This window comes from Carassius auratus, chromosome 39 (assembly GCF_003368295.1).
Source record: "Carassius auratus strain Wakin chromosome 39, ASM336829v1, whole genome shotgun sequence".
In the NCBI taxonomy this organism is placed as follows: Eukaryota; Metazoa; Chordata; class Actinopteri; order Cypriniformes; family Cyprinidae; genus Carassius; species Carassius auratus.
Window position 1 is genome coordinate 5452166 of NC_039281.1, and position 20589 is coordinate 5472754.

The window sequence follows — 20589 nt, forward strand, 5'->3', positions numbered from 1 at the left end:
GCAACATTGCTCAAAAAGTTGCCCTGTTTATCATCAGCCATAGTTCCCATAAAAAATTAAGTTCTGTCATTATTTACAAACCCTCTTGTTGATCCAAACCTGTTGTTTCAAAAAAAATTCTTCTGTGGAACACAAAATAGCTCTCGGATTCGTCAAAATATCTTAAGACAACATAAGGGGGTGGCTAAATGATGACAGAACTTTCTTTTTGAACTTTGAGGAGAATGTTAGCTGTATGATTAGCTGTGGCTAGTCTCAGCCAGCTGTGGCACCACTTGTTCACCTGCCCCTGTCACTGCGATTTGGCCGGCTCAGCTGAACCTTCAGACCCGGTCTGCTCAGAGCATTAAGAAACTGTCACTACCGCTGCTCCATCATGCTTCTCATAGTTGTACTTTTTTTAAACAGAATCCCCACTGTATGTACACAGCACTGGGCTGCATGTTGTTTTTCTATATTTCACTGCATAACATTGGACAGCAGCAGTTGTGTGGGGTAAAAAAAAAAAGATTAGAGGGTCGAAAAACAATTCTGGATGACTTTAACCCAGAAAGCCCAGGGCTGGTGACGCCCCTGTGTGACTCCACCACCTCACCTCTCCATCATCCCTCTGCTTTTTAATCTGGGATAGAGAGTTATGAGCAGTGATGCTATAAGCCTCTCTTCAGGACATGGACACTTCAGGTCATGTATCGCTGTCACATAGCTCGGTGATATCACAGCACATTTATCCACCGGCTCCTCCAAAGACAGCAGCAGTATTCCAGATTACTGTGTCTGAGATTACCATCCTCCTTTATCTCGTTTGCTTGTGTCGTATGATAGAAGCAGAGAGATTACTGCCCATATCCCTTAGACCATGATGATGGGTTAAAGGGGCCGATAGCGTAGGATAAGGGTGGGCGGATCGATCTAAATATCGATAGTATCGATGCCAACCCTGGTATTGATATCGGATCGATACAATTGTAATTGAATCGATATTTTCATTTAAATATCTCTCATCTACGTTCATTATACTTTGCTCGTGTCTTCTACCTCTACAATCCTGAACAAACGCTGCTTTCACATCCTAGCCCACTTTGCTACTCCTCCCCTTCCTGCTGCTCTGCTGTGATTCGTTGTTGTGTCGTCACGTGACTCACTGACACAACGCGCCGAGGAGCCACGAACAGAGTGAGCGAAGCTTATAGCACATTTAGAAGGGGGGCTCAGGGAATGTAATTGCACAGACAGGTATATTTGTTCTTTGTTTGTTCTTCAGTAATAATTGTGTGCACTTTATTTCATTTGCTTTTAAAACCAGAAAAAAGGGAAAGATTTTTTTATTCTTTCTTTATTTTATTTTATTTTAAAAGGCTGTAAATAATTCATTCTACAGTGCCTAATAACTAATAATTTTGTGGACTTCAATGCATTAATAAAAAATATTGCCTAAATAATTGATCATTCATTCACCTCAGAAATTATGACATAGACCTGCTGCACTCCCCTGCACAAAAGTTTTAGTTTTTTTGTCTAAAAAGTATCGTATTGGTATCGGTATCGGCAATACTGACCCTATACGTATTTGGTATCAGATCGATACCAAATTTTGCAGTATCGCCTACCACTAGGGTAGGAGGTCTGTTGTGTCATTAATGCAAGACGTTTAATGCTTAATTAGCATATGGAAAGTTAATGGTACTGTATGGCAGGCTGAGTATTCACCTGTTTCCTTGCATCGTTTTCTCTTTGCTGGAAACTCCATGGATGAGAGAAGAGGGAGATGCTTCGGCCCCTTAGCTCAAACGTGCCAATTTGCGGCAGCGTATGTGTATATTTTATTGTCTAAGATGTTCTCACATAGTGTACAGAGGCATTATGCAGACATTTTGCACTTATGTCATATTCTTCAACTATACAAGGGGGTGTATACAATACACATGGCATAGAGCCCTTTTCATAAACATATCAAAATGATGTTTGACTGAAAACACAGTGCTGATTATAAAGTGAGTTAGTTCCTTTTATTATTGTCATTTTGCTCCTGGTTTATACTTACGATTACAATTTGGACACACGCTGATGCACTCAGGTGCTAGTTTATTGTGTTTCTGTTTTTGAAACTGTTGAGCCAATTAGCAATAGCAAATAGTGAGAAACTATTTTAGACAGAAAAGATTTATAATGTTAGAAAAATAAAGTGTATGTTGTTCTTGAGCTTTGGTCAAAGAATATTGAAATAATGTGTGACAGTCTTCATTAAAAAATTAAGCAGCACAGCTGTTTTCAACATTACAATAATAATGTTTCCTGAGCAGCAAATGTTAAGAAATAAAATGATTTCAGAAGAATCATGTGACACTGAAGATTGGCATAATGGCTGCTGAAAATTCAGCTTTGACTTCATAGGAATAAATAACATTTAAAAAACGTATTAAAAATAATATACAGTATATATATACTGTATATTATTTATTTTTTAATACGTTTTTTAAATGTTATTTATTCCTATGAAGTCAAAGCATATATATTTCAAAGCATATATATTTCAATTGTAATAATATGATATCATTTTATTACTGATTTTACTGTATTTTTGATCATATAAATGAAGCCTTGGTGGACATACAGTAAGAGACATTTTTCAAAAACAAAAAAAAAATCTTACCAGCCCAATTTTTTGGGTAGTCTGTGTTATCTCATATAAGATTTAATCAATTGGTTGACTTTCTGTCTTCTGTGGAAGACAAAAGCAGAAATATATTTTTTCATGCTATATGAAACATCAACAAGTCGAGTGCAAATGTAATTTCCTTCAAGTGAAAAGAAACTACATTCTATTTAAATTGACACTACTCTCACAAAAACCATATACTTTGGCAGAGTACATGTTTTGTGTTTGTGTACAGTAAGTACACTGTGTAGTACATCATCAGGGACACCACTAGAATCAGTCAGTATTTTGGGCATTCAATACGGAAATCATATTGAAATAACCCACTCCTGATTTCCTATATTTTTACCACAAAATGGTGATTGATGCTCGTCCAGTTATATTAGCGATTCATAAGTCTTGTTATATTGCATTTGCTTGTCAATGAGGATCCTTCTAGATTTTAAGAGCAGCTCTTTACGCAGTGTGCAGAGGTCTGGATGGAGTTGCCGCTGCACTAACCTCTTACGCTAGAGAGCTCGCTGTACGTGGGTGCTGTCTGCACCTGTGAAATCATGTCACGAGGAAGAAAGCGTCAGGTGAAAATAGAGGTGGTGGTGACGTGGGAAACACTTTTAGAATATGTTCTTGTAACTCAAATGGTCTTTTCAGGTTTTTACTGGCTAAAGCAGACACAGAAATTATTCAGGGTCTGAAACCAAATCGCAATCAGCTGCAGCTGCTGTGACAACCAGAGGGAAAGTTAGGGGGCTGAATATCTTTGCACTATAGCTGAACATTATATAAAGCTGTCTGCAGTAGTTACCCATTTACACGTTCAAAATTCTGACCGTTCACAGCATTGGTGCACACAATGTAAATTTAGCTGTCAAAATGATCGTAGAAATGTGTGTTATTTCATGCAATGTGTGTGTGTGTGTGTGTGGATTATGGCAGGCTACTAAGAGAGGTAAACTGCAAGAGTATGTACTACAAAATCAGTGTTTTTGTCCTTCAGTTTTCCAATAAAAATATCAAAACATCTCTTCGACAAGCTTCATTTTTTTAGAAAGCTAAATTATATACAATAAAAGAACCAGGTTTTGTTTTAATGTCATTTAAACACTATAATAGTATTTATTAATATTTTGAATTAGTTTTTTTTTTTGTATTTCGAATTTGAGTTATTTATTAGTTTTTTATATTACAATATAGGTTCAATTTAGTGTTTTACCTCAAACTTATTTATTTCAGTTTGTTAAATTGTCTTTTTAAATTTTTTATTGATTATAATAAACAGTTATTTTTATTTAGTTTCAGTTTTATTTATTTATTTATTTTTAGACATTTAATTAACAAAAAAAAAACAATGACAACAATATATCTCAAATTAAGCTTTTTCATGATTCAACCAAGAATAATGAGAACAAAAAAATATTTGACAGTTGGCTGAAAAATCAACTTCAAGATCAATTCTCTAAACTTACAATATTTTGTTTCTTGGGGGAATTCATCTTATTTAAAGATGTTTAGATATTTTTACTGGAAAAGACTGTGCATGGCATGATCACAAGAGGTCTATGGGATTTAGTGTAAACTGGAGTGATAATCTAGTGCTTTACTCCTCAAGTACTAAAGTGGGTGGAGAAGTAGTGACTATCTCCTCTCTACTAGTCTCCTGGCGGCCCTGTCAGCATCACCTCATCACAGATCAATCAGATCAATACTCACAAACACTACAAGGCTTGCATGTGAAAGGCCATGAATGTTAGTTGGTCCACTGCCTCAGTTCATCCATATGGTCTGCTAAGAGCATGGACTATTCTATGGACATTTACCAAAAAGTCTATAAATTCCCCCCATGTCTTTTGGCAGCAGTGTTATTTCTTTTGTTTTGTGCAACACAAATTGAGATTATTCTGGAGAATGTTCCAGCTGTTCTTGTGTATATGAATGTAGATGATTACTGTCAAACTACCAAAAGTACTTTGTTTTGGTCTTTTTCCTCTAACAAAGCTATTATATGACTTGAAATATAGCACACGAGTCATGTGGACTACTCTTATGGTCCTTTTATGGTATTTCTTACTATGCTTTGTGAAAAAAAAAAGAATTTCTACTTTTTTGTTACACTTAAGGAAAAAAAAAGTATGGATTTGTAAAGAAATGATCCCACTCTGGAAATATTTTCAAGAGCGGGGAAATAAAGTAATTGCCACTTTGTATCAATTGTGTTTAAAATACGAGGTTAAAATGTTACTAAATGTAAACTACTGCTCAAAAGTTTAGAATTGGTATAAAAAAAATGTATGCTTTTGAAAGAAGTCACTTATGCTGCATTTATTTGATCAAAATAGTAAAATAATTGTTGTTCAGCAATAGCAAAAAAACGTTTAACAGTAGTGTAATCATAGCCGTGCTGATATTCATTAAAAAAAAAGAAACTAGCCGGAGGGGAATAACACATGTAGTACTGTCGACAGGCCACAGGCCGTCTGTAATCTTCACACCTCCAGTCCGGTCCAGTCCTCACTCTTCCCCCTGAAGCGTCACATCATGGTGATGATGTACCATGCTCTGTTGAGACCCACTGTTCCCATGGCATGCATTTACTGTATCCTCATGACAGTGTGTGTGTGTGTGTGTTTGTGTGTGCATACAGTATGTGTGAGCCACCATCCTCACACACTGAGGTAATGTGCATCTCTTCATCTCACAGGCAAACCCTCCCCCCATCATTGTGAACGCAGACTCACTGGATGCAGGCCCTTATGTAAGTATCTGCCTCATGCTCTCAGCACCTCCAGTAGCGCCCGCCTCCCTGACTGCCTGCCACGTGGAGCTATTCGCCTCAACCTGGTCAAACCTTTCCCAGAGATAATAACAATAAAAATATTGCACAGATTAAACGACAGCAGATGTGGACAGTAGCTTTAATGCCGAGTTCAATTACTATTTAACTGTTATAATGAGTTGTCTTTGACTGTTTATCGGCCCTATGCTTTGTACGTTATTCATACCTCTAATTATGACCGTGCTGAATTTATAGCGTTTTAATTAATTGTAGTTGTGACCTTCTTGTGTGTAATTTGTTGGCATTATATCGTGTCTAATGACTCTGTTTATGAGTGTGTGTTATTTTTCTTTTGTCTGTTACAGGTGAATGGGAGTGATGGCATGTATAAATACGAAGAAATCATTTTGGAGAGGGTAAATATCATTCAGCTATTTCATATGTCTGTTTTTTAGGGTGTCCACTATTGCTACCTATGGGGACCTGGACACTAGATGGCAGTAAATTTTGAGCTTATGCCTGGAATTGATGTAGTTTACAGCTGTGATACATTTTCAAAACATTAGACTGAAATTTGAAATTAGAAATTTGTTCACTGGAGATATGAAGCTAAAATTAGGCTTTCTGTCAAACAGTTGTCAATACTTTATAAACACATAATGATCAGTCCATTTGATCATCAATAGATCTATAGATATACCAAATTCTTTGTACATTAACCATTAAAATCTGTATGATTACATAATTGCTGGATTAAATGATAGTCACATATATCAAAATGAATGAAAACTGAAATCTTTTATGCCCGTTGTACTATGAACAGCAGTAACCTTCAATAAAAGACATGTTTAGACGTGTGGTGGTTGTTACTTTGTGATTTTGTTTCTTGTACTAAGTCATTTGAGGACAATAATTAAAAAAACATGCATGTTAACAAAATTTTCGGACTACTAAAAGAGTATTGAAAATGTACCACCTGTGAAATAGTACCATGCGGTTCATAATGTACAGGGTGCTGTTCATATCAAATTGTTCTCAAGAAGAATTATCATATAAAATACTTTTCATACTTGAAGTTTGTTCAATGCAAATGAATCTAAATCTGTCTGCATAGGCCACTCATTAAACAGCAGTGGATGTTGGATTTGGGTGCATCTCTGAGCTTTCAGCTTAATTCAGCAGGGCTCTAAGTGCCATTTTTGCACACTCAGGCCTAAATAAACTATGTTAAGATCTCACACATTAAAAGGTCAGTGGGTGTGTTCACTTTTTTAGTGGGAGCACTCCCAGTGGCTCTGGAGCAGGAAAGGCACACTGGAATGTCTTAGCTTCACTCTGTACTAATTTGCTGCGACCGTTGCTCATTAATTATAGAATATAATAAAGTGAAGTCTTTTCTCAGCTGTCTGCTTTAGGGCCTGTATTTTGAGATGTGACTGTCAGACAGACCAGCCTGTCTCAGCTTTTTGGCACTGGAATAAAAACAGCAGTGTAAGGAGTGATGAAGTACGGAGGGAGGAAATAGGCGGAAACGGATACGATTTTTGGACTCTTGAAATGCACACCACAAATTCCTATATTTAGCAGCAGAAAAATGCCCACGCCTAGATAGTGTTTACAAAAAGTATTGAGAGCCAGGTGCAAACTTTATCCACAAATCTGTATGAAAGCTCTGCGTTTCCTCATCTATAATATGCTACTCATGTATGTCATCAATAGGGCAACTCTGGCCTTGGGTTCAGTATCGCAGGAGGTGTGGATAATCCACACATTCCTGATGATCCAGGAATCTTCATCACCAAGATTATCCCAGGAGGTGCCGCTGCCATGGATGGGAGACTAGGGTGAGTGATCCGTCTCCCAGGATCTAATATTTCTTAGTTCAACTCTAGCTTCTATCCAAAACCTACTGAGCTGCCTAGATAGGGAGTATTTTAAAGCATCATAGGCGGACTCCCCACTCAAAGGTTTCAAAAGTTAGACATCTTAATTATCATGCCTAGTTTGGCCAAATTCTAAGGCTGCATTGTATCCTTTGCCAGCTGAGGCAATGCTTTTTGACCAGCTATGTAAAAAATAAATCCAAGATGGCAGACCTGGTGAGAGAAACTTCAGTAGTGAAGTATCTCTAAAAAGTTACTTGTAATTAAAAATGTACTGGTGTCGTATGCATTTTTATACTATTAGAGTATTAGCTTAGTAGCTTACTAACAATGTCAGTTTGACAACATGCTAATGCTAAACTGTTGAAATTGAGTTCCCAGTTCTATTTGTTGAATATGGAGTTACTGTTACTTTTACAGGTGCTTGGAGAAGTTAAAAAGTTTTACATTCAGTAATTTAAATCCATGCAACTAGGAGTTCTGCATAACGGCTAAACATTTCCCAACTCATTCAAGTTTTCATGTGAATTTGGCAAGTTTACTAAGATAGTTCTGCTTGGTTTGAAAGCGACTTCTTTGTGAGTGGTGCTTTATGCATCTACTGACAGTCAACAATGAATTTACACAAAAAAAAAAATAATTTTGCCATTCTACATGGGGAAATGTTATACCATGAGATTGATTCTATTATATTTACATTATATTTACATTGCTGTATTATATTGTTTCTCAGGGTAAATGACTGTGTTCTGCGGGTGAATGATGTGGACGTGTCCGAGGTTGTGCACAGCAAGGCTGTAGAGGCTTTGAAGGAGGCCGGTCCAGTGGTCAGGTTGCTGGTACGCAGAAGACAGGCTCCACCTGAGACCATTTTGGAGGTCAACCTACTGAAAGGGCCTAAAGGTTAGAGGAGCTAAATGTGCACATCAACACATTTGGGACAGATGCAATAGAGGGTGCTATTATGTGCAGTATCCCTATTATAGCAGTTCTGAATTAATGGGATATAGTTTTGAATACAGATTGACCCTATTTGCATCAGTGCACATTTTCATATTTTCCTCATTGAATTGCTTGTTTCTCTTGGAAATATGCCATATTAAGAAAATAAAATGCTGTAAAAAAAATTGGGTTTGAATACAACCTTGTAAGATCTGATGTCCTGGTTTAAAATGTTATTCCATTCTGTTCTTTCAAGGTCTTGGCTTCAGTATTGCTGGAGGTATAGGCAACCAGCACATCCCGGGCGACAACAGTATCTACATCACAAAGATCATCGAAGGTGGGGCGGCACAGAAAGATGGACGTCTGCAGACAGGCGATCGCCTACTGGCTGTAAGATTTCATGTGCACACATGGATCTGTGTAGTGTACTATATGTAAAGCCACACACTGCATTCCTTTGCAGAACTTTATTTTCCAGTGAGCTTCTTAATGCTTCAATGAATGCAGACACTGTTGTAGGCTATTATGTCGTATTATAGATAATATATCTCATGTGTGAAGGTTTATGGGCCACAGTGTGATTGATGTGAAGCTGAGCGCAAACTCAAACAAGGACACAGCTGTGATAAAGAGAAACACTTGCATGGCACGCAAGTGCCAGGGACTGAGCAGGCTATGACATGGTAATAAATGTCATAATTAAAAGGTTACACATCAATCATGGCTGGGTGCCATAACTGCAGACATGTAAAGTGTGCCTTTCCTTCCTTTTCCTTTCTTGAATATTATGGTTTCAGTCAGTGACTTAGATTTTTCCGGCCTAGAATTGGTCTGCGCTTTTAGTGTAGTAATCATATTTTGTTTGTTTGTTTCTTTTTTTATTTATGTATTGATTACCTATTTGTAGCATGTGTGTTGTCAAACTAATGAAGATGTTTTATTAATTTGCATATTGCAATTTTGCATTTGATTTTTTTCATTTGTGGTGCATTGAGCTCTCTCGGCCACCGTAGATAACATTTATCCAGCGATTTTTCTGGGGATGGTTCTAAATTTAAGTATTATCTTCCTATTAATTAGAAAATTGGAATTGACCATAAATTTAGCTACTTGAGCAATAGCTTCTTAGGTGTTCAGTTTGCATCATGTTTTGTTTTGAAGACTTCTGGGTAAATCAACTATGGTAAAAAAATAAATAAATTAAAAAAATATAAAAAATAAACCCAGTCTTGGGACGTTTCTCCACTAAGCTAAAATTGTTACTTTGCTAAATAGAATAAATAAAAATGTAAGTATCTATCAGTTAAATATTTATATATATATATATATATATATATATATATATATATATAAACTCTTCTTTGGTCATAAAACTAATGGTTAACCAATCCATTGGCTTCTATTTCATAGTGTCAGGTTCAGAGTCCAATTCGGTACAATTTCAAACAGACCTGACTCTTTCTACACCCTCAGAATGCATTTTTACCCATCAAACACTCAGCTTTCTGTAGTGTGTACTGTAGGTGCTCTTACAAAGGAAAAAGCACTACGCCTTTCCAGCTTCCTCTCGTCCTTCCTTTTGTGGCCGGACGGCTGAGAACCGGAGAACAGAGCGTCGTCTCCGAGTGTGGGGCCGTCCGGCCTCCGCTCCAGTCGCTTCCTTCCCACATCTTCAAATGTGCTGTCGTGAACATTCTGAGTCACGCTTCAGAGACCAGCCGATGTAACATGCGTGTGTGTGTGTCTGCATTCACAGGTGAATAACATCATACTTCAGGATGTGCGTCATGAGGAGGCTGTGGCCGCTCTGAAGAACACTTCAGACATGGTCTATCTGAAAGTGGCCAAGCCGGGACCAGTACATCTCAATGACATGTACGCCCCACCAGACTACTCCAGCAGTACGTACCTTCTTTTGCTGATCTCCATCCATGCTTTGCTCTAACAAGCTTAAAAACTCCATTTTATGACTGTTTTTACTGCATTGATAAACGTGAAAGGGACTTGCCAGTTATGTCAATTCAAATATAACCTACGTCGCTATCTGCTTCTATCGTTAACCCTGTAATGAAAGCGAGTGGTGCAGTGCCTGTGAGTGCTGTGGAGTTTTTTTACAGTACTGTGGTGTAGCAGTGGGCGCTGTTTTCAGACACCCACACACACTGCACTGCTGCTCCCATCACAGCACCGATCCCTCCATCCCACTGAGAGATGAAGCTTTCACACAATCCATCTGCACAAATGTGCACAGCGGCCAAAATTGACTTTTTGCTACACCTGCCAATGGTGGCTGAATATCTCTTACTGGCCATTAAACTAAACATTTTTAAATATTTGCTATATTTTGTTCAATTGAATAGATGTGTCAGTCTCTTAATTAAACTCTCTCAAGGAAAGTGCACCTAGGATATTATTTCAGATTAAACAGTAAAGACATGTATAATGTTGCAAAATATTTATATTTCAAATAAATGCCTTTTCTTTTGATCAAAGAATCTTGAAAAAAATGACCACGGCTTCCTAAAAAAAATATTAAGCAGCACAACACTGTTTCCAACACTAATAATATTTCACAATATTATAATTTTTCTGTATTTTTGATCACGTAAGTTTTTTATATATATTTTGTGTTGATAGTCTTCTGTAATCAAATAAACATAATTCAGAAACATAAAAAAACCAACCCAAAACTTTCCAGTAGTGTATATGCACATCACAATCAGACATGCTTTTTGGCAGCTGTGATGCCTGATAACTGGATTAAATTTAACCCAGGTTTCTTAAATATTATATTTGTATCAGTGACCACAAAAGAAAAAGGATTTGTGCTGATAATGTCCAAAAACCAAGGCCTTATAGATTGATTTAGAATGCTGCATTCTTCAGTGCAATGTTTGTGTGATTTTAAGTTGTATATGTCAAATTGTCCTTTTCACAGTTGAATTAAACTATGTATTATGACGCTGTAGTGCTACACACACATCTACAGTTCCAATCGCATCTGATCTGGTCCTCTGTAACTACCTGGTTAAATCATCTGCCTTTTTTTCCCCTTTACTGGTCTCGGCCTCCCTCCAGCCTTCCCCACCATGGTGGACAACCACGTCGGGCACAACTCCAACATGGCCTACATGGGAGGCATGGAGCCTAAACCAGTCTACCCACCGCCCCAGGCCACCCCCTCGAGGTACTCCCCAGTCCCACGCCACATGCTGGGGGAGGAGGACTTCACCAGGTCAGAGTCATTGATTTACTCAACTATTCACTCACAATCACTCACTTCTTCACTCCAGGGTTCCCACGGCCATTGAAAACCTGCAAATATCAAGGAATTATTTTTACATTTCCATACAAAAAGTCATACAAAAGGAAATTTTCACCGCTAATATAGTTTCGTTAATACCTCCAAAATATTTAATCAGCTAAAAATTGTGAGTGCAATCTGTAATTTCATTAATAAGAAACATAAACCAAATTTTGAAGGAAAATAACTGGAAAAGTGTTTTGGTCAGAAAGGATGGGAACCCTTGTCACTCTCTCAAATGTCACTTTTCAGATGCACTCATGCACAAATGACAAAAAACAACACTTGCATGTCCATATATATATGATTAGTAAATGACATTGTTTTCTCACAACCTGTGCTGCAGTTCTTCAGCTTTAGTTGTTTAATTTCTTTTTGGCGATACTGTTGGCATTTTATGATGTAACTGGGCAAAGATAGAACAAATAAAAATGATTTTAAGTAGGTGTCGAGAGTGGGCTGAAGAACGTCTACGAGGTTTGTAATGCCTCTCTGTGGTGGTTTGTTTGTGAACATTGCTTTAACGAAACATGACTGGGTGTATAAAGTCTCCAACACGAATCCCAACACTGCAAACAAACACTCTGGATATAAGAGATGCTTCTGGCATGGGGTCAAATGTTTTGAAGTCACGGCCACTGTTGCCAGAACACGAGATGGGTTTCACCTCTCCGAGCATGGCCTCTCTGGACCTGTGAGTCAGCCCGGACCCTTCCAGCTGAATGCATCCTCACTTCTGCATGTGTGTGTTTTTGTCTCCGTCTGTGTGCATGTGTGTGCCCTACGTGTCTTCATACAGTATGTCTCTGTGTCTGCTGTCTCTGTGTGTCTGAAAGCGCCCCATTTACTGTGTGATTTCTGTACCTCCAATAGGGCCGAGCCCATTTACAGTGCCATCCACAAACCTCATGGGGACACCAGCCCTCCCTCCCCCCGTCTGTGCAGCAGGGGGTCTGGGGATGTGGGTTGCAGCCCCGCCCCGCCTGCTCTGTGTCAAAGCCTGGTCCCGTACACCGGCAGGTACTAACCACTGCTTCTCGGTCTGCCTGGCTTAGCTTAGCACAGTCTAGTTAACCTGAAAGTTATTCCCCTGCGCGGCCACCCTCCTTCCCCCTTCCTCAGCGCAACCTGAAGCGTGACGCATGTAAGGCCTTGAGGCGAAATGGCTTTCTGTCCCGAGCTGCGTACACCTTTACAGCGTGAAGGAGATGGAGAATGTTGTGGTATTAGAATCCTTAAAGCCTATTCACACCAACATGAATGTTTGGCACTAAAATTTGGTACGATCTTCATATGCAATTTGTCTGTTCAGATTAATTCATAAAAGACAGCAGATGGGCTAAATGAAAATGCAGATTCACTTTCTAACAGTAGGTGACACACAAAAGCAGAACTACCCTTGGTATCCTGGGACACAAAGCGCTATGTAAATGTACATGTATTCATCTGTTCAGTCACGGTCACTCACGGTCTCTCACTTCTTCAGTCCTTTTCATACATGTAAAAATCATACAAAAGGACATTTCTACAGCAAATATAGTCTGGATTTAATACATCAGTTCTAAAATACAAGCTAGTAATTATGAGTGCAATCTATAAAATAATCAGCCTTTCCTGGAAAACAACCGGAAAGGTAATGGAATTGATTGGTCAAAAAGGAACCCTGTGGGAATCCGGTCGCTCTCTCAGATGTAACATTCTCAGAACACCTTTCTGTGAAGAAAATCTTTCACATTGATGGCATGCAAATGTTCATGGGGGTCTGGACCGACACATTAACATTCATTCAATTTAAATATTTATTGCACCTGATTTTCACACCAATATTTGTCTCGGTGTAAACAGACCTTTAGGCATTTTAATAGAGTCTCAAATGAATGAGGGTTTTATATTTTCAATCTTGCATTTTTCAGTTTTTTTTTTGCTCTCTATATCGGTCCACTTTTGTTTGTACCCCACTGACTTTTGAAATATCTTAGAAAGTGTGATTTGTGAGTAAATTATAGCAGAATTTTCTTCTTTTTTTTTTTTTTTTTTTTTTTTGCAGGACTATACTTTTAATCTTGCACAACCTACAGTAAATAGTCTTGCTGCTCTTACCATAACATCTGAAAGACATTTTAATCAAAAGATTAAATGTTTTATGATGATGTATCTTTAAGTGCTTAAAAATTCCACTAATTATCCCATACTCATCCCAAAGCACGCAACTAGCCTACTCTTTCCTCAGGAAAACGCATTCTGACCAACTACACTATTTATTTTTTATTTATGTTTTTTTGGTTGTTGAAACTGCTGTTGTTGAAGCTTTAAGAAGCCTGCAGGCTTTTTGTTCTGACTTTATTTGAAAAACCATTTGGGGTGTTGAACACCTACAGACTCCCCCCAATTCATACCCTTCCTATTTTGTACCTATGTACGATCTCAGATAGTATGTGAGTTTCAGCCATCCTCCTTTACCAGCCCATATAATGTCCTGGTGTTTTGTGTCTGCTCTCTGAAGAAGTCTTAGTCTGAGTGATGTACTGTGACTTTACGTACCACTGTGTGTCAGTACTTATTGTTTAATCCTTGCATACATATTGTACTGTAGGACAGGCTCAACAATATACCAGGCTAATCATTCAATATATTTTTCAAAAACCTTCACCCATCATATTACACGTTAGCAAATATCTCGTCAACAGCTCACTTGTTGATACTTCAGATCATGCAGTTTATTTCAAAGTGTGTGCTATCAACAGATTGACCTACAATTTTGGGCTAGTAGAATCCATGGCTAGTAGAATCCAACACGGGAACGTTTGGCTTCTGTTGCAGTTGTGTAAATATAAACAGTCGGGCCTGCTCTTACCATAAATGTATTGGGAAGTGAGAGGCTGATTCTGCAGTCAGACTACAAATGAGTAGTGGCGCACATTCCTGAAGCTGTCATGAATCATTTGAATGGAGAAAGCAGGCCACAAAACACACACACACACACACACACACACACACAGGGTGCTCTGCCAATGCCCATCACACACAGATACACTTAGACAGTCTGTCATAATGTGCTGACATGAACACACACTCCCTTTGACATGCAGCCCAAACACACACAGAGACACATGTGCGTGCACACACACACATACACACACACACACACAGGTATACAGTATGAAGCACAATATTTAAACCTACACAGGGCTACACCTACCAAAGTACATAAATACTGTTGTATTATCCCTTTTTGCTCTCCGCTGTCCCAAACTAAGCTGTCAAAGTAAGTCTGAACCTTATCACAATCCCCCTGGAGGTCCCCCTAGAGGCTAATATAAGTTGTTTACAGGCATATATATACTTTGTGTTGGTGTACAGTCACAGTTCACTCCTAAAGGATTCTGCCAGTGTGTGTGTGTGTGTGTGTGTGCATGTTTACATGACTGAGTCAAAGGAGAGACTCTGATAGACCCTCTGCCCATCTGTGCTTCCCCTACAATAGCATGCCGGTTACGGACACACTAACGTCCTCTTGGCTTCTCTATTAGCTTGAATACATTATGGAGATTCGGGGGAGATCTCCCACCCACCATTCACATTGCAGAACACAGTCAGCTGTACCGCCAGTCGAACAGGCTAATGACAGTCTGCTTGCACACTCATGTTCACAAATGATGGACACACATGTAGACTGGCATAGATATGTGTATAAACACACCATCTGAAATTTCAAATAGTTCAGGCCATTCATGACCATGTTTGATTATGGTTTTAAGAAATGGCTTCCTTGCATGACTCATGGAGTTTGTTTTTCCGTTCAGTGCATTGAATCAGTGCATTACTTGGTGCCACATGTACCACAGGGTGAATATTTAGCCTAATAAATACAGGTTGGGGATTTTGGGAAAGAAAGAAATGATTAGACAGAAGAGTTTGCACAGGGAGCGCTGCAGGGTAGGGGTGCATCAGCAATTTGTATGGTCTTTATTTAGGAGGTAAAGTTCACACTAGGGGCTTAGTAACCTTTATTAGTTACCTTAGTTTACCTCTATTAATAAGCAGTTTTTAAATTTGTAAGCAGATGTAGTGTTGAAAAGCTGTGTATTGCAGTTTATCTGGTGTATATGGTTGATGCTGCAAATTATAATGGATATATAAATTACATATATAAAATAAATTAATTCAGAATAAATTGTTTAAAGAAATTATTACTTTTATTCAGCAAAGATGCACTGAATTGATCAAAAGGCATTTATAATGTTAAAAAATAATTATATTGCATTTTTTATCTTCCTGTTAAAGGATCCTGAAGGAAATGTGTCATGGTTTCCACAAAAAAAAAAAAAAAATACATAAAATACAAAGTACATATATATATATATATATATATATATATATATATATATATATATATATATATATATATATATATATATATATATATATATATATATTATATATATATATATATATATATATATATATATATATATATATATATATATATATATAACAAATCATTGTTATTTGATAATCTGGTTGTACATATATATATATATATATATATATATATATATATATATATATATATATATATATATATATATATATATATATATATATATATATATATATATATATATATGTACAACCAGATTATCAAATAACAATGATTTGTGAATGATCACGTGACACTGAAGACTGGAGCAATGATGATGTAGATTGAGCTTTGCTTTTACAGGAATCATTTATTTATTTTACTCTTTCAAAAATATTCAAATATAAAAGTTGTTTTAAATTGTGGTAATATTTGACAATATTGCTGTTTAACTGCATATTTGATTAAATTTTTTTTTAACCTTTAAAATATTAAAACATTTAGAAAATCATGAAGGGCCCAAACTTTTGAACAGTAATGTATAAACTAGAGTTTAGTACGTCAACAATGTTTATTAGTTAAAACTGTAAGCTTATTTTTCTCAGTACGATTGACAATTTAGAATCTAAATCTTTACAACATCACTGTCAATAAAGCAACACTATGTGTGTCAAGTCATTTCATCATTTTTCATTAGGTTTATACTGTGTAAATAACAGACGGGATTCAATATAATTGAAGTAGGGGTACTTTTTGGCAGCTTTACTCAGTGAAGCACCTTATTGTAAACTGTTGACACTCTTGGTTTATTCTTAGCTGCTCGGAGAGGCTGGAAATATCTTGAACGTCTCTTGGCATGAAGTCAAATGGGACTTAAGTAGTGTGTTCTGAGGAAGAGATCGGTCGTTTTTACCCAGAGCTTTGAAAGCAAAGAGAGAAATAGGAAGAGAGAGCAGTCCATAGCAGCCATTAAAGCCATGAGCCTGTGATCCTGCCAAAGAGAACATGTTTTCCAGGGAGAATTATGTCTCTGCATGTTTCCGGAGAACAGTATCCACAGTGTCCACCATTAATCACCCGACCAGAGCCAATTACTTAGAGCAGAAAGAGAAGCAGACAGACTGCACTGGGGTATTGCAGTCCTGTAAACCTCTGAGCCTTGAGGTCATCCTTCAATGAAGCTGTGAAATTTCACTGTGCCACAAAGGTGGGGTGCTGGTGTTGGGGGGGGGGGGGTGACACATATGCCACAGAGATTATTGGAGAAGGAGTGACAACAATAAACAATTTGCAAAAGTTGATATCCGCCATATATCTTCCTTGTTTTTAACATAAGAACAGGCATGGCCATTTGTGACTTGAATGTTTGAGGCTTCTGGGGTCAATCTCTTTTGCTATTTTTAGCTGAAATAGCTCGTTATGCTGCTTGATATTGCAAACAGGTATATCATCTATAATTTGAATGTATTTTCAGAATACAAACACACTGGTTTGTAGCACAAGTAGTTTTAACATTTTTTGCACTTTATTTATTTCTGGGCTTATTCTAACAGATTCGTTTTTTGCAAGTTATTGTAAAGAAAACAAAACAGTCTTTTCTAATCTTTAATTGCAAAATATTAACTGGCTCTGAAGTGATGCTGGCATCACTTGAATAATAATGAATTACTCCATAATTAATAACCAAACCACATAAACCAAATATCCAAATAAATAGCTACTTAGACATTGTTTCGCATGCAGATACAATTACTCGTTTATGAATGACTTATTTTTATAACACTTTTCATGATCCAGTCAATTCCTGATCGATAATGTCAGCATTGAGGATGTGTTATTGTGGTGGACAGCAGGAGTCTGTTGATGTGGCTTGGTAAGAGTTAAGTCTTACCCTGTTGCTGAAGGGGTGACAGCGTGACAGGCGATGTGCTGCTGTTTTCCATCACTCCCCCTACACTTAGCGAAAGCCCACATATACATGTACAGCACTTCACAACTGGTCTGAGTCCTGGGGTAATATTTTCCATAACCCTGTCGGGTAGTTAGCTGCAGGCACCATGTTTACTGTTAACATCTCGTCTTCCTTGCCAATGGTAAAGTCCAATATAGAGAGACGACGCCGGACAAGCATCACCCTCATGAACAGGTACAGTAAGTCCAGGCAATGGTTTGAGTGAGTGACTGTTTGCATCTTTGCTTTTCTTGTTGTGTACCAAGAAGCTTTGAATTGTACAGCTCTGCAATAGCAACATATTCACTGTTCATTCCTTTATTTGCTTTGGTATGATTTTAAATAAATTCTTAGTACTAATCTCCCAGCCCATATTATTAATAAAAGCATATATTTACTTTATTTAGTACATTTATTACTAAACATAATAAGTGTTTGATCTAGACATTAATAATAATAGCCTTTAATTAATGCAGTTAACATAAAATCATTCTTATATGCCTCTGTTTTAATTCATTTTAATACTTATGATTATTATTGTATTATTATTGCATTAATGTTTAATAAACAAAGCATTTGGAATCCATGTTATATGCCCGATATAAAATAAATTGAAAATAAGGAAGCAAATATGGAATTTCAACATGGGATTTATTTATTGTCATTATCAATGTTTTGTGAAAATTAAAGATTGACTTTTTAAAGTTTTGTTTGAAAGTTTAATGGTAGAGACAGGGTGGCACAACACTTTTGAACCCATTGCCAGTTGCATTTAAATTTATACTCCTGTCATTTCAATTTAGTTTTCTGTGGAAATTATTGAACTAAAAGGGAGCTATCATTTTCAGTTCCGAATTATTTTTAACAGGTTTAATTCGTGTAAAGTGCAGTATCAACCTCTGCACTACATGCTCAAAATACTTGTTCTAGTATTTCCAGTTAATCAACCACAGTTGTTATAGCACATGTTCAAAATGAGTGTGTGTGAGCAATTTGTCAACTTAAAGCAGGATAGACTGCATATAAAGCAATAGAGAGGAAGTAAAAAATAACTTTGTGTACTAGAGACCCATCAGAGAGGAAGAAGGCAGGGAGCTGTTGGGCAGGCCATGGTTTTACAGTGTGTCATGCAATAAACAAAAACAACTTTCTTTAAATTTATGGACATAAGGTTCTCAGTAAATTGATTAACACTCCAGTACACCACATTCAGTTTGTATGTTCATTGTATTCATTTCATATATAGACAAAACACTTTATAAAAGCATAACTTGTCTGCTCACATAAAAGTGCTGTTTTCAGCATCATGAAGCTGTACCATGGGCAATGGAGCTGGAATGGCTCGTGTTGAGAGTTCATGTCGAGAGTTCTGTGGTAGTGCAGAATTCTAATGAGAAACATGCGTGCTGCATGCTGAAAGCTGGGAGCTGTCACTACAAATGTGGATGTGTGTTGCATTTTTGGAAACTGGTTTTTGTGTATTATTCTGCAGTACATTCGGAAAAGGTTTTTGACGTCCCTTAAATGTAGTTGAGTCTTACTGGTGTGCCAGATCTGGGTAGTCTGGAATGACTGTTTGCCTGCAGATGAATCACGGCTGCTAAAACAGTACCGCAGTCCTGCACGAGGCAGGGATGGGCTTAATGTGTGAATGCGTTTTGTGCAGAGTGAGAAACTGTGTTAGCTATTGATGTGTATGTGTTAGTGCTCATTTCTGGAACACTTGCTGTTTAGCTTTGTTGTGGATGAAAGTTTGCCAGTCTCCTTTAGTCGTGACTAGAGCATTGTGTATTCTCATGAATCTGTTCATCTCGATTTCCTCCCTCTGTAAACGACAGGAGCAAAACGAAATGCAAAATAATAATTTACCTTCTGGCTAGACTGAAACATTTTTATTGTTCCTTTGCCCTCTGAATTTTCATTCGTTTGTGCTGCATTCTGGGATGAATGAAGCTTTATGAATATTTTTGAAACATGTCTAAAAACTGTCCCACTCTCAAACTTCTTAATGTGGTTTTTCTAATATCTTTCTTTTTTATTGCAAATATATGTCTGTCATTCATCCTCTCCCTCCTGCTGTGGTGGTCCGAGTCCATCTTGATCTTTGACACTGTCGTTCTGCTTCGCAGGGAGCCGCGGAAGATCCTGCTGCACAAGGGTTCCACAGGTTTGGGATTCAACATTGTGGGCGGCGAGGATGGAGAGGGCATCTTCGTGTCTTTCATCTTGGCAGGTGGTCCAGCCGACCTGAGCGGAGAGCTGAGGAGAGGAGACCGCATCCTGTCGGTCAGTAACTGTCCATGAAACTCAAGTTCAAATAGTGAAGATAGACAATATTAAAATGACAAGAATTGTCTTGTAAAATGTCCAATTTCCACAATGGAATAAAAAATAAATTAAAGGGTAAATGCAATATTTTATCTCCCAGTTTCAACTTTTCTTCCATAGTCTTATGTTCACCAAGGTTGCATTTATTTAATCAAGCACACAGTAAAAACAGAAATATTGTGAAATATTATTGCAATTCAAAATAAAATCTTTAGGTATTTTATAAGATGTAATTCATTCCTTAGAATTTTTAGCAGTCACTATTCCAGTCTTAGGTGTCACACGATCCTTCAGAAATGTATAAGATTCTATTATGCTGATTTGCTGTTTAAAGAAACATTTTTCATCAATGTTGAAAACAGCTGTGTTGCTTAATATTTTTGTGG

The 20589-nt window shown here is 37.4% G+C and overlaps 1 protein-coding gene across 6 annotated transcripts in view; it reads left to right on the forward strand.

Moving 5' to 3' along the window:
• Positions 1-20589, forward strand: part of LOC113057752 (disks large homolog 3-like) — an 84015-nt gene that overhangs the window by 43950 nt on the left and 19476 nt on the right. For 2 of the 6 annotated variants that reach the window (XM_026225255.1, XM_026225256.1), the window contains exons 2-10: positions 5358-5411; positions 5798-5848; positions 7152-7276; positions 8049-8218; positions 8514-8650; positions 10017-10161; positions 11321-11495; positions 12438-12584; positions 20005-20161. In XM_026225255.1, coding sequence (XP_026081040.1) covers positions 5358-5411; positions 5798-5848; positions 7152-7276; positions 8049-8218; positions 8514-8650; positions 10017-10161; positions 11321-11495; positions 12438-12584; positions 20005-20161 — 1161 coding nt within the window. The remainder of the gene's footprint in view (positions 1-5357; positions 5412-5797; positions 5849-7151; positions 7277-8048; positions 8219-8513; positions 8651-10016; positions 10162-11320; positions 11496-12437; positions 12585-20004; positions 20162-20589) is intronic. The other 4 variants (XM_026225257.1, XM_026225260.1, XM_026225259.1 and 1 more) reach the window with 2 other exon arrangements.